The 12,525-nt window shown below is 35.7% G+C and overlaps 1 protein-coding gene across 1 annotated transcript in view; it reads right to left on the bottom strand.

Annotated features, from left to right (window-relative positions):
- Positions 1 to 12,525, bottom strand: part of LOC138696836 (uncharacterized) — a 670,411-nt gene that overhangs the window by 27,945 nt on the left and 629,941 nt on the right. Inside the window, exon 8 of the mRNA XM_069822281.1 lies at positions 11,081 to 11,178. Coding sequence (XP_069678382.1) covers positions 11,081 to 11,178 — 98 coding nt within the window. The remainder of the gene's footprint in view (positions 1 to 11,080; positions 11,179 to 12,525) is intronic.

The raw sequence follows: 12,525 nt of genomic DNA, 5'->3' as shown, positions 1-12,525 counted from the left end.
AATCGAAAGACAACTAGCGAAACGTCACGGAGGCTGGAAATCCAATACTGTCGCAGATGGTTATGTTCTGTTACTATAATAATTAGCGTTAATTGTAAGTAATATTCAAATAAATTCAATTTGTCACCTCGTTTTTCAATGTCTAAATCAATTTCAATGTTATATCAACATTAATGTTCATTTTACTCTCTAGATTATATCAAGGTGAATGACATTTGTTCTTCGGAAAAAATCAATACTTTCGCGTCTGTGCACATCTCACAATTTACGAGATTGCACAAGGTCATTTCCGTTCCCCAGTCACATAAGAATAACATGAATACTTATGAATATGTTCAAGTTAGAAATATGGTCGAGCATAAAAAGTCGTATGAAACTTGACTATAATGGTAATTAAGACGCTCGCATCTTAATTACTACCATTATAGGCTCGTTGCATAATGTACTATTATTAAATGCTCACATTCCGATATACTGTACCACGGTCAAGCTATAACAGGGGAGTAAATAAAGGATATCCCCCGTGACCTCATATCTATGGTTTGCTTTGCCCCCCCCCCCCAAGGAAACGGTTCTCTCTCCATCTATGGCACCTCAGTACCTCAAAGATCCACAATAATAATGCAGTAGCATTTTTAAGTACTTCTCCGTCGGTTAAGATCGGGGTTTAACCCGAAATCTCTGATCCAATGTTATTCTAATAATATCTAGAAAAATCCACGAAGTTAAATTTTATGTAACATTTCCTCAGGAATTATGTGGGATTAGGATGTGATGTTGTTAAAGTTATTAGTCCTACTTCTGCACCATTTCTTTGTTTCAGCTTAATAATGCATAAAAATTTTAGTCTTAATTTTGAATAACGAATCTGCGAGGGTAGAGGCCTACTTGGATGAAAGCTTACTACAGGTTGAGATGTAATAATTTCGAATAGTAATTACTCAGATACTGTGAGAATTAGCCCGAACATCCCCATATTTAAATGAAAGACTACATGAATAGTTTTCTGTATACTCAAATTGCTTTGTTGTATCATAATTATTACATTCTTTAACATCCCTTAAGTAACACTTGCAACAATTTTCTAAACTTTAATAGTACTTTATGCAACGAGCCTATAATGGTAGTAATTAAGACGCGAGTATGTTTATGAAACGAGCGCAAGCGAGTTTCGTAATTTTCATACGAGCATCTTAACTACCATTATAGTCAAGTTTCATACGACTTTTTATGCTCGACCATATTTCTAACTTGAAATTATTCATAAGTATTCATGTCATTGTTATCTAAGTGAGGAGCGGAACTGACATTGTGCAATAGCCTACCTCGTAAATTGTGAGATGTGCGCAGACGCGAAAGTATTGATTTTTTCCGAGAAACAAATGTCGACGGTCTTGATATAATCTAGAGAGTAAAAGAAACGTTAATCTTTATATAACCTTGAAATTGAATTATACATTGAAAAACGAGATGACAAAGTGAATTTATTTTAATATTATTTACAATTAACGCTAATTATTATAGTGACAGAACCGTACTTTATTTCAAATGTAGGTTATTTATTGTGCAATTGGTGAAATCGATACTTGCGCTTTCATATGGTGCTTTCTGATTGGCGGAACACCTGAACTTTAATGATTAGGTGTACTTTAATGAGGTCCATTAAAAGGCTGCTACCAGGTGTATAATTACTACATTTCGGCATGGTGGAGCATAAACCTGTTTAAGATTCTGCCGTTTATAAATTATGAGCGATGGATCTATACATATTGCGAATAATAAAGCACAGACTTTCAGAATATGCCATCAGATTTTACTTCCTTGTAATAATTTTCGAGTTTTTGCCTTTGAATTCGTAATGACCTTGAAACGGTAATGAATACAACGCGATAATATGTGACGCAAACAAGTGGTGTGTACGTCATAAGCGCACATTTGACTGTTTTCCGGTTTCTCGAAAGTTCACATGTTAAATTGATTAAGGACGGATTTTTAATTTAAAATTTGAATTCAGTAAAAGCACACCATTTGAATTCTACCTGGATACACGAGGTTGTAACACACAGCTTAACGCAATACACATAGAACAAAATGGTATGCGGGAAGTTCCTTACGAAAATCTGTTATCATTACCTGCACCTATTTAACTACGAAAGCACACAATAATACTACACAACTTTCTTAACCCCACATTGAAGAGTATATAACATAACTATAGGCCTAGAATATGCATATTTCGCTTCTAGCAGTAATATTGCTACGTCATAATTAGTAACCATGTAACAGTCTGTTCTTGTGGAGAAATGCACCGAATTGGCTTTTAATCTCGATTGTTTGTAAGAAATTAACTAATACTGTTTCATTAAGGATAGCAATGAGTTTGTATAGTTTTATATATGAGCCGCCACTGAGCAGTGGCAAGGAGGGTTGAGACAATCTAGCATACAAGGTCAATGAGCTAGGTGGGTTTGCTGCTATTACAGTACCACTGCGTTACAAGAAGAAAATGGTGGACATCTATAATGTTTAAGATGGTAAGCCTACTATTGCTGTATTATTCCATTTCTTGTGTAACAAAGTAATGTCAGAACTTTTTTAAGTTTGTGTAGAAGATTATGAAGATATGAGCAATGAAAATTATGTTTTACAGTTGGAAAGCCTCATGCATTATAGAGTAATATATCGTCGTTGTTCCTGCAATCACTCCTATATGACATATTTATCAATTTTAAGGTTTTTGCTCTAATAAATAACTTAGATAGTGATACAGCAAATAATAAAATCTCCTATACTTACTTAATGGCTTTTAAGGAACCCGGAGGTTCATTGCCGCCCTCACATAAGCCCGCCATTGGTCCCTATCCTGAGTAAGATTAATCCATTCTCTATCATCATATCCCACCTCCCTCAAATCCATTTTAATATTATCTTTCCATCTACGTCTCGGCCTCCCAAAACGTCTTTTTCCCTCCGGCCTTCCAACTAACACTCTATATCTTATTCCTTTGCTGTGGTCCTGCCAGAGAATCAGTCCCATTCCGAGGCTTATTTGAAGGATTCGTAACAAGCTGTTTTTTTTACGCTGATGGGTTGTTAGCCCTTCGCCCAACCCCCAAGCTGGAGGACCACCCCTCATCGGCTGTCCGCGACTGCTTATTCAATATATTCACAGCTACCCTCCATATCTGGAGGCCGTCTCCTCTATCCGCAACCTGAGGACGCGCCATAGGAACCCACAATACATGGAATAAAATCTCCTATATGTAATCATATTTCTTTTTTTTTTTTTTTTTTTTTCGAAAATATAAAAATTCACAGTTTCCTATGTAGCCTACGGCTGCCATAGGATGAATAAATGTGTTTTTTTTCTTTCTACTGAAAAATTTTATATTTCGCACGTAGGAGTTATAGCAGGAACGACGATGATATTTCTATAGGAAAAAGAAATACAGAATTTCTCACATGAATTCAAGTTGCCTTCGCTAGCTACAAGTAACAGAGATAAATTATTTAGTGGTAACAGTAATATTTTACGCTATTTTCCAAATATATTTTTATTTTGGAATCTATACCAGAAGTTACATAATTGCAGGGCATTTTTCTTTCATATTACTTATTTACTAGTCTGTAAATTTCGGAGGAATTCTTCCAGCTGAATTCGTGAAATATTCCCTTGCAAATCTGTGAGTGAGATTAATATCACAAACTTTATGTAAAAAACTATAAGAAAAGCATAGAAAATAAATCTGTTTAAATCTAATTTTCAAACACCAATCAAATGAAAATAAGAATTCGAGTGCAATTGTGCAGCAAAATTCATGCCTAAGGACCACTACTTTCCTTATACATCGACGAAGTGGAGAAGCCTCTTAACAAAGATCACGATCACTCTTTTCAAGAGCACGGACATCTTCAGTCTGAACGATTCGTAACAATTTCTTTGCTTTCCTCTTCAAAGGAACATTTAGGAGAGTCCGTTCAACTGTGAATGACAAATAGTAGGTGTCAATAGAAACATCTTAAGAAGCAGACAAGCAATCAACTCTCTCATGCCGCCTCTTTTATTTGTTGAATGAATGAAATGGAAGGGTCACGGAGTCCAAATCCAACGGAGAGTTGCTGCTCGTATCGCCTATTCTCAAACTCTACGAAATTCTAAAGAAAAAGTAACAAAAGAGTACGTACCATCTATATCAAAATTTCTGTAACTCACTTTCTATCACATTTAAATCAAGCTGTACTAGCTTCACATGACTGTTCATGCACATAATATAACATTCATTCAAGAGCGAATTAAAAGTACGTACATATACAGGGTCATTCACGAGGGTTTACCGCCACTTACGGAGCTTATTTCTGAAGACATTCTGAGCAAAAAATGTCACATAAACGTGTGTCCTAATCTCAATATTTTCAGAGTTACACAAATTTAGTTTTAAGGGTAAAGGAACGTTACAAATACAGAATGAACTATTCAGAAGTTTCCGTATATGAACATGTATTAAGTTCATGGGAATTATTTTTATAGCTTTGACCTATACTATACTGTGGATCACGTAAGAGTAATTCCTAAAATACTAATTTGGCCGCCTCTTCAGTGTTGCCAATTAATACTAGATATCACCAAAAGAGGATAAAATCACACAATGTCATGTACTATAATAATAATAATAATAATAATAATAATAATAATAATAATGTATTATCAACAATAACGATGTGTTGCTTATTTACCACATCTCATCTACATGTTGGGGAGGTGTTGTCGAAAAGGTTCAATAATTTATGAAAGAATATATTTTTCTTCTGGACCTCTCGCACATTATGTTAGTAATTATTAGATTAGCGTATGATCTAATATTAAAATGTATTTTGTCTGACGACATGAAATTCATTGCTTTGATTAAACAGTTTACGAATCACGAGACCTAACCTAAAAATGTATTTTGTTTGATCACGTGATATGATTAGTACGAATTCCGAAAACGAATGCCACTTTGAAATGTTTGCTTTAGAATATTTACTCCATTATTATAATAAAAGTCTAAACACGAAAAAAATTAATTATACTTTAAAATGGTATTTCTATCGATTACTCAAGGGCATGTATCACACGAAATAGGTTATATTTATTTACGCTTAGCCTACCTGACTCTAATCTTGAAATTGTAACCACAACACAAAGCAATACATACAGTAATAACTTTCAATAAATTTTTATCGTTTTGATAGCTACTACATCTTGTCGCAGAATCTTTTTTTTTTTTAATTTCATTATGTATTTCTTTAACATTAATTTACATTTTCTTTTTTGTTCATTTGAATTGATTAGGATGGCGATATTTTAAATCCAAGATTTGGACGGCTATCATTTCGATGATATTCTCTCTTATGTATTAATATTAATACAGATATTAAGTAATATTATTAGTATGTTCAAATTTCAGTAGCGTCCAGTAATAGACTCAGAAATCTAGAACAATTTGAATTTTCAGAATTTAAACTACTGACAACTTGTGTCACTGCTGCCAACATTACAGTTATAAAATCACTACCAGTTGTATTTCTCAGTACCGTAATTCGAAACGAAGTTGACAAAAGAAAATTCAACCTACAAACAAGAAAATCACCATAATCTACTAGCTTATGTAATAATGGGGGGAAATTATTAGCTTTCACCCTTAGGGTATTAAGTAAGCTGACCCGGACTATACCTTGTGTTCAAATATACCAATACTTTTATTTGAACACCCTGTATATAATGCTAATATATGAGACTCTGCCGCTCACGGCCGTCGCTTTTTAGCACTTGTCCCCGCGTTGAATATGAGGCACGCTCCCCGCACCCTACGAGTGTGATGAAGATAGTCCAGAGTCTCTTTTATCTCTTTACCTCCCTTCTCGCTAACGGCGATGCAGAATACGTCGCTAGGTTATGCAATTAAACCGTCTGAAGTGGCTTACACTCTCTCATTTGCTACAAGACCGTCTGTTCCAAGTCACAAAGGACAGAAGGCTGAAGATCACAAAAAAAGAAAGAACGCTACCTGTGTTACGCGACAAGTGAAAGCACGTAAGACAGCCATTGGCTGGTCTCTAAATCCAGAATTCCATTAACAAGAAACTAGTGTTTGAAATTAAACTAATGCAGTGAATTTTTTTGCTTTCAGAAATAAGTTCCACGTCTCTTATCAACTCTATTTTGTCTCCTCGCTACTTTGTTTTCAGATTGTCAATGTAGACGTACGAAGAAAATGTACTGTAATTATTCGAATACTGTAAAGATTTTGACTCAAATACATGTTTTCAGCATCATTAATACAAAAATACAGTAGTAGTATTTGTCATGTCGGCTTTCTGTGTATAGCATAATCTCCATAATCCAAACTAATTGGGAAAAGTGGTAGTTCAGATTATCAATTCGTTCGAAATGTCGAACATATGTAAGTTGCCTGTATATCCTGAGAGTATAGTATACTATACTATACTTCATACATGATTATGATGTAAGATGTAGGGGAGAGTCGGCTAGTATCGGACATCGGGTAATATCGGACAGTGAGTTTCTTTCATCTACCACACGATGGTAGTACCTGATTGACATGGTTACGTTTCTGTGATGTCGCATAGAGAAACGTAACCATGTCATTCAGGTACTACCATATCGTGGTAGATGAAAGAAACGCACTGTCCGATATTACCCGATGTCCGATACTACCCGACTCTCCCCTACGTGCAGAGACCCGAAGTATAGCATAATATATCTGCATTTATACCCTAACTTTAACCTGCAAAATTTTTTCAGCACTTTGCCTCATGTCAGTTACTTTTTTGAAGTGTAGAATGTCTAAGGACTCAGGAGAGAGAGAGAGAGAGAGAGAGAGAGAGAGAGAGAGAGAGCGAATGCGTGCGTGTGCGTGTATGTATCTTTATTGTCTTCAAAATTTTATACAATTTGTATATAACCCGATAAACGTGGTCCATTTACATTTCACTTTTCCAGGAACCCACACATAATTATATGTTTACTGCTAACTATTGTTAGTTTGTATTCTATACTATGCACTATTCATTCTAGTTATTCCTTAACAATGCTCTCTTTTCTTTATTTATTATACTTCGTCCTATAATGTCTGACAGGCGACGTAAACAAATCCGGCAGAGACAGAGAGGATAATTGTTATTCAAACAATGACAGACATCTCATTTCACACTTATTTTGAAGATGGAGAGTCTGAAGCGTTATATACCCTCCCAACTTCATGACAAAAGCGTGGAATGAGACCTCTATCATTGGTTGAAGAACAATTATATTTCTCTTCTTCTCTGTCGGCAATGTTTCCGTCGCCTGTCATACAATATGGAACGAAATGTAATTCTTAATAATATACATATGTTTGTATCTTAATTTTCCCTCATCTTTTTTCATTATGAAAAATAAAAAAAATTCGTAGTTCCTTCAATTTTCTTCCATTTACTGTTCTGTATCATTTCCTATACGCTATATCTACATTTAGTTTAGCAATGGTTTCTCAATAAAATGTTTCTTTAGTCTTTCATTTTCCGGGAAAGATATTAAAATGTATACCGCGTCTTCCTTTGCATAAAGGACATACAGCTTTTCATATGTCTCCTCTTGTATTTTGAAACTCCAAAATCCCCATCTCTATCACGTTACACCCATATCAAACGTACTATGTAATTGCTCTATCAAAACTTTATAATATATTAAAGAAGAAAGAAAAAACATTGCACAGCAGGCCTACTATAAAAACAAGAAAAAAGGTTGTAGAAATCAATATACGTATCCTCAGTAACTTACAAGAAAGTCTGATGAAAAAAAGTTAACAATTGTGCTTTCCGGTACTGTACTTAGATTTGTTAATGGGTTGCGATTATTGAGTTTCGAATTATCAAGGTTCTACTTTATAGCGATTTCCTCTATACTATGTAACAGACTTTTTTCACATTCAGTACTATCTATCAGTTAATTTTTCAGGAAATTATGTACACAAAATATAGTTGCTAATTAATAAATGTAATGTGTGTAACCTCGGATCTTTGTGCTTGAATAGGATAGGTTGCAACAATTTTATACAAAATTCCTAAATGTATGCAACACGAGAAACTCTCGAGCGATGATATTGCCTAAAACTACGTGCAATAAAAAACGTATGTTTCAGCCTACGCTGAACGAACCTAAAAATCCGATATCTATATAAGACTGTAACATTTGAATCATTAATTTTGGATTGATAAAATATCATCAATCTCCACGTATTTCTTGAAAAACAGTTCTGTTGCTTCTTTAAATTTCATAGTAGCGTGATAAATTTATTTTCCGTTTTGCGGACGATGAGAAAGCTCATTATGGTGATAGCAATTTCACATTATTGCTTAATATAATCTGAGCAATTTGTAACAATCTATCATAATAACTCAAGTGACAAGGAAACGACTGATGTATAATCTGTCCTCATTCCGGTTCTGCACTCGCACGGCAGGTGACGCGACAATGACCTTGCCAGTGTGACAGGACAATTAATATTCTTGGAGTGATTTTCTATTAATTGTGCTTTACGTTACAAAATTAGGTCTATAATGTGCAATTCTGGCATTATACGCTGTTATTTATGTATACTTCTACCCGAATATCCAGTATTTCTGAAGAAAGACGTAGCTAAAAATAGACATGATGTTAGCCTATTTCGGATAAAAACCTTTCAGCTGAACATAAAGATTAATTTTTGGTCCTACAGAATATATCTGTTGTGGTAACAATGGTTATTAGAGGAGAAAAATTCGCCCAACAGTGCATATTACTATAGAATCCCGGCCACTAAGTCGCTCAATTGAGTGCGCTCATTGTATAATGGCAGTTGACTTAATATAGGGGAGAGTCGGGTAGTATCGGACATCGGGTAATATCGGACAGTGAGTTTCTTTCATCTACCACACGATGATAGTACCTGATAGACATGGTTACGTTTCTGTGATGTCGCATAGAGAAACGTAACCATGTCATTCAGATACTACCATATGGTGGTAGATGAAAGAAACGCATTGTCCGATACTACCCGACTCTCCCCTATGTCAACATATATGTCGAACATGGAGTCAGGCCACAAAAGCAAAAACACTAGAGGAGAGGGATTCGATCCGGTGCTGTGGATTGAACTTCGGCGTAGCTCAGTGGTTAGAGCGCTTGGTACATAGAATCAAGGACCCGTGTTCGATCCCCGGCGCCGGAGCGAAATTTTCTCCTCTAATAACCATTACTTTCAGCTCAAATTAGAGAAACATTTATTTAAAACCACAAAGCTCTTTAAAACGTATGTACACTATGTTTCGGAATCTCTTTGGTTTTCGTAGTGAGACATCGAGAGGGGACCAAGTCAGATCAATCGATTGCTGGTCTAGCTCAACATGCTTCAGCAGATGTGAACGATCATCTAACAACTACGTGGATAACGTATGGCCACGATGATGAACCCCATTACCGTTAGAATTGCCTTACGAAATAGATTTCGTTACTCATTAGTAGACTTCGTGGAATTGCCACGAGAATCGCAAGGTTTACTGCGCACGCAGTATAGACTGTATGAGAGGGGGCGTGCAAAGGATGGAGTATGCCTCTGATGTAAACACTGAGAAGTATACTGCGATTACAATAAAACCTGTATCGTGCATTCAATATAATGAATGATCATTGAAGTAGGAAATGTCTAAACATGTAAATACACAATTATTTTATAGTGAGATATATTAACTCTTAAACATTTTTTGGGGGGGGGATGTACGTTCAACATCACACGATGTAATATGTACATATTTCAAGAACGGAAAGTCACTACTTTTTAATACACCAACTTCAGATATCTTGTCGTGACCTGATAGTATATCATTTATAATACGAAGTTGTGAATAGGCAGAATTTTTAGCAATAATGTTTCTCAACTTACATTTCACTTTTTCTGAAATTAATGAATTGTTATTTTGGATAACGGTTTGTGATACTTTATCCACTATATTAGGGGCTTCTGACAATTCTAACAGGATGATGCTTTTGGACACGATTTTAAAATTAGAATCAATGAACAGAATATCTTCCAATAGCTGTTCAGAAGGCAATGATTTTACAGCAGCAACAGCGGAACTCTCTGTGCTATCCAATTCATCAACTACCTCCATTATTTTGCCGTAAAGTTCTGCATAATAATTAACAGCATCCAACCACGTTCCCCAACGGGTCAAGATTGGCTGCGGGGGTAAGGGTATTCCAGGGGCAGTTATTTGGAACAGCAACACTCTCATTGTAGTATGTTTGATTGAATTCTTGTCTGGACAGAACAAATGTTAAGCTTTGACTATTCCAACCACAGTAATGCAAAAACAAGCGTTTACATAGTTATACATTAGCTGTAGCTGCTGTATCTATTTGGACCGGTCACAACTCTTAACATGAACTGCTTATACTACGAGACCGGGCGGTCGCTCACCTTCTCTATACTACCGTACATCGGCAACCTGATTGCATGCTGCGAAGTCTACTCATTAGGTTCCCAAATGTATCACTATGCTAAGTGGTCACGAGTCCCGAAATTTCATGAGAATATTTCTCCCCCCACTGAGCACTAGGGACCAGCCCTTATTCTGTAGGCTGTTGCTAATCATGGAGCCTTACCAGACCATGCTGCTCAACACGGCACTCGGGATCGAATGTTTAACATAAATACATGAAATATTAAAACGCCTTTGAATAATTCTTAAAATTTCGACTTTTATAAAATGTAGGAAAGAAACAAAAGCTTGCATGCATAAAATTTGCACCCTTTAATGCAAACAACATTTTTTAATGCAATAGAAGTCAAAGATGTATCAGATGTCGAAAAAATACAAGTAACTTATAAATGCAATTTCAGAAAATTAATATCACTTCTTAGAAGGAAAAGAGCGAAGTCAAGAGGTTTTGATTCCTTCTACCGTCATGCGATATACCCTACAACAACATGCGTACGCAGGGATGCAGCAGCCCCAAGACTAAGTGCACAAGATAAGCAATGCATTGTTCCTTACTTACCGGTGCCGTTAACTGCTTCCTGCGCCACCGTGATATCCTCCATACTCTCTGCTGCGATCACTCCGTTCCCATTGGCGTAGCCTTCAATCAAGCCATATCTGAAACAAGGAAACAGCAGTATGCTAAAATAGTAATAGGTTAGCTGAAGGCATTCATTGTTCACAACCTGATTTAAAAGTCTATCTTAAAGGATGGTTCACAATAAACGGAAACGACAACGAGAACGAGAACGGAAATAACGTTAAAATAAATGTATTTCCGTTCTCGTTCTCGTTGTCGTTTCCGTTCCCGGTTTATTGTGAACCAGCCTTTAGTCGGAATTTTTTTTTAATTGAATTGAAAGTGAGGAACATGGGTGGAGAAACTTCAAAAGGTACGCGAAAACGCGCAAGGGAGTTCGGGGCTGAGAAAAATGAATATGTGAGCTCCAAGCCTGTTGGCCACTTGTCTCACTCCAGATTATTTCGCTGCTCCACAAGTCGGAATATAACTTCGGCGTTTTTATACCCTGTAGCGTTACATTCCAAGACGAACAATAAATTTGTCTTTCACAACCTATGCAAGAGGTAGACTCCTGTGGTCTACGATTAACCATAAATCGTACCGTCACTATTGACAGCAAAAACTAAATAACAAAGAATTCCATACTGTGGTATCCAAGCACCGTGAAATCTGCGCCATATCCTGTGCAATAGCTTTGCTGGAAAACTTTCTAACTCTTTGTCATTTCGTCAGCTTATAGTTACTACATAAAGGCAGAACAAAAGGAAGTGTCTGTAAACTAAGCAAACTTTCTTCAAAATTACGGGTTTATTCGTGTTTTATGATGAAAATGAAAGTCGTTATTTCTACTACCACAAACAAAACGCTTCACGGAGTTCTGATCTACATACATATTCGTTCTAGTAAGTACACCGCATTTCTGAATGCTTTAAGATACATAGCCTATAATTTAATCGAATAAAAAATGTCCGGAGAATCAGATTGTCTCTTAAGATTTATGTGAATATATAAAAAATTAAAACTCCGTATTTTTTCGGGCAAGACTTTATTGCATTAAGTGTCCAAGTGCCACCTCCATTCGTTCGTTGTATGCAGTCTTCAGTTAGGTTTATTATTGCCGTAATTCAAAATTGTGTCGAATTACTTTTATTAATTACGTAACATACTAACATAATCCACATATTCGATTAATATGGATAAATTTTGTTTCCTTCATTTTGAGATAAAATTGTAATTTTTGTATTCCGATGTATTCGTTTTGAATGAATTACAATTGCAAATAAATTCTAAATATTACACTAGAGGTTCAACTTGGGGGAAAGTTGCTTCTTTTTAATTAATTTTTTAGTTTCTACATAGCCTCGGGATTCTAGATATCGCATCAGTGATTGCATGAAAGAATTAATGAATGATTGAAGGAAAGAATTAATAGATGATTGGAT

This window comes from Periplaneta americana, chromosome 3, assembly GCF_040183065.1.
Source record: "Periplaneta americana isolate PAMFEO1 chromosome 3, P.americana_PAMFEO1_priV1, whole genome shotgun sequence".
Lineage (NCBI taxonomy): Eukaryota > Metazoa > Arthropoda > Insecta > Blattodea > Blattidae > Periplaneta > Periplaneta americana.
The sequence above is the reverse complement of the archived record's forward strand: the minus strand, read 5'-3'. Positions and strand labels throughout refer to the sequence as shown.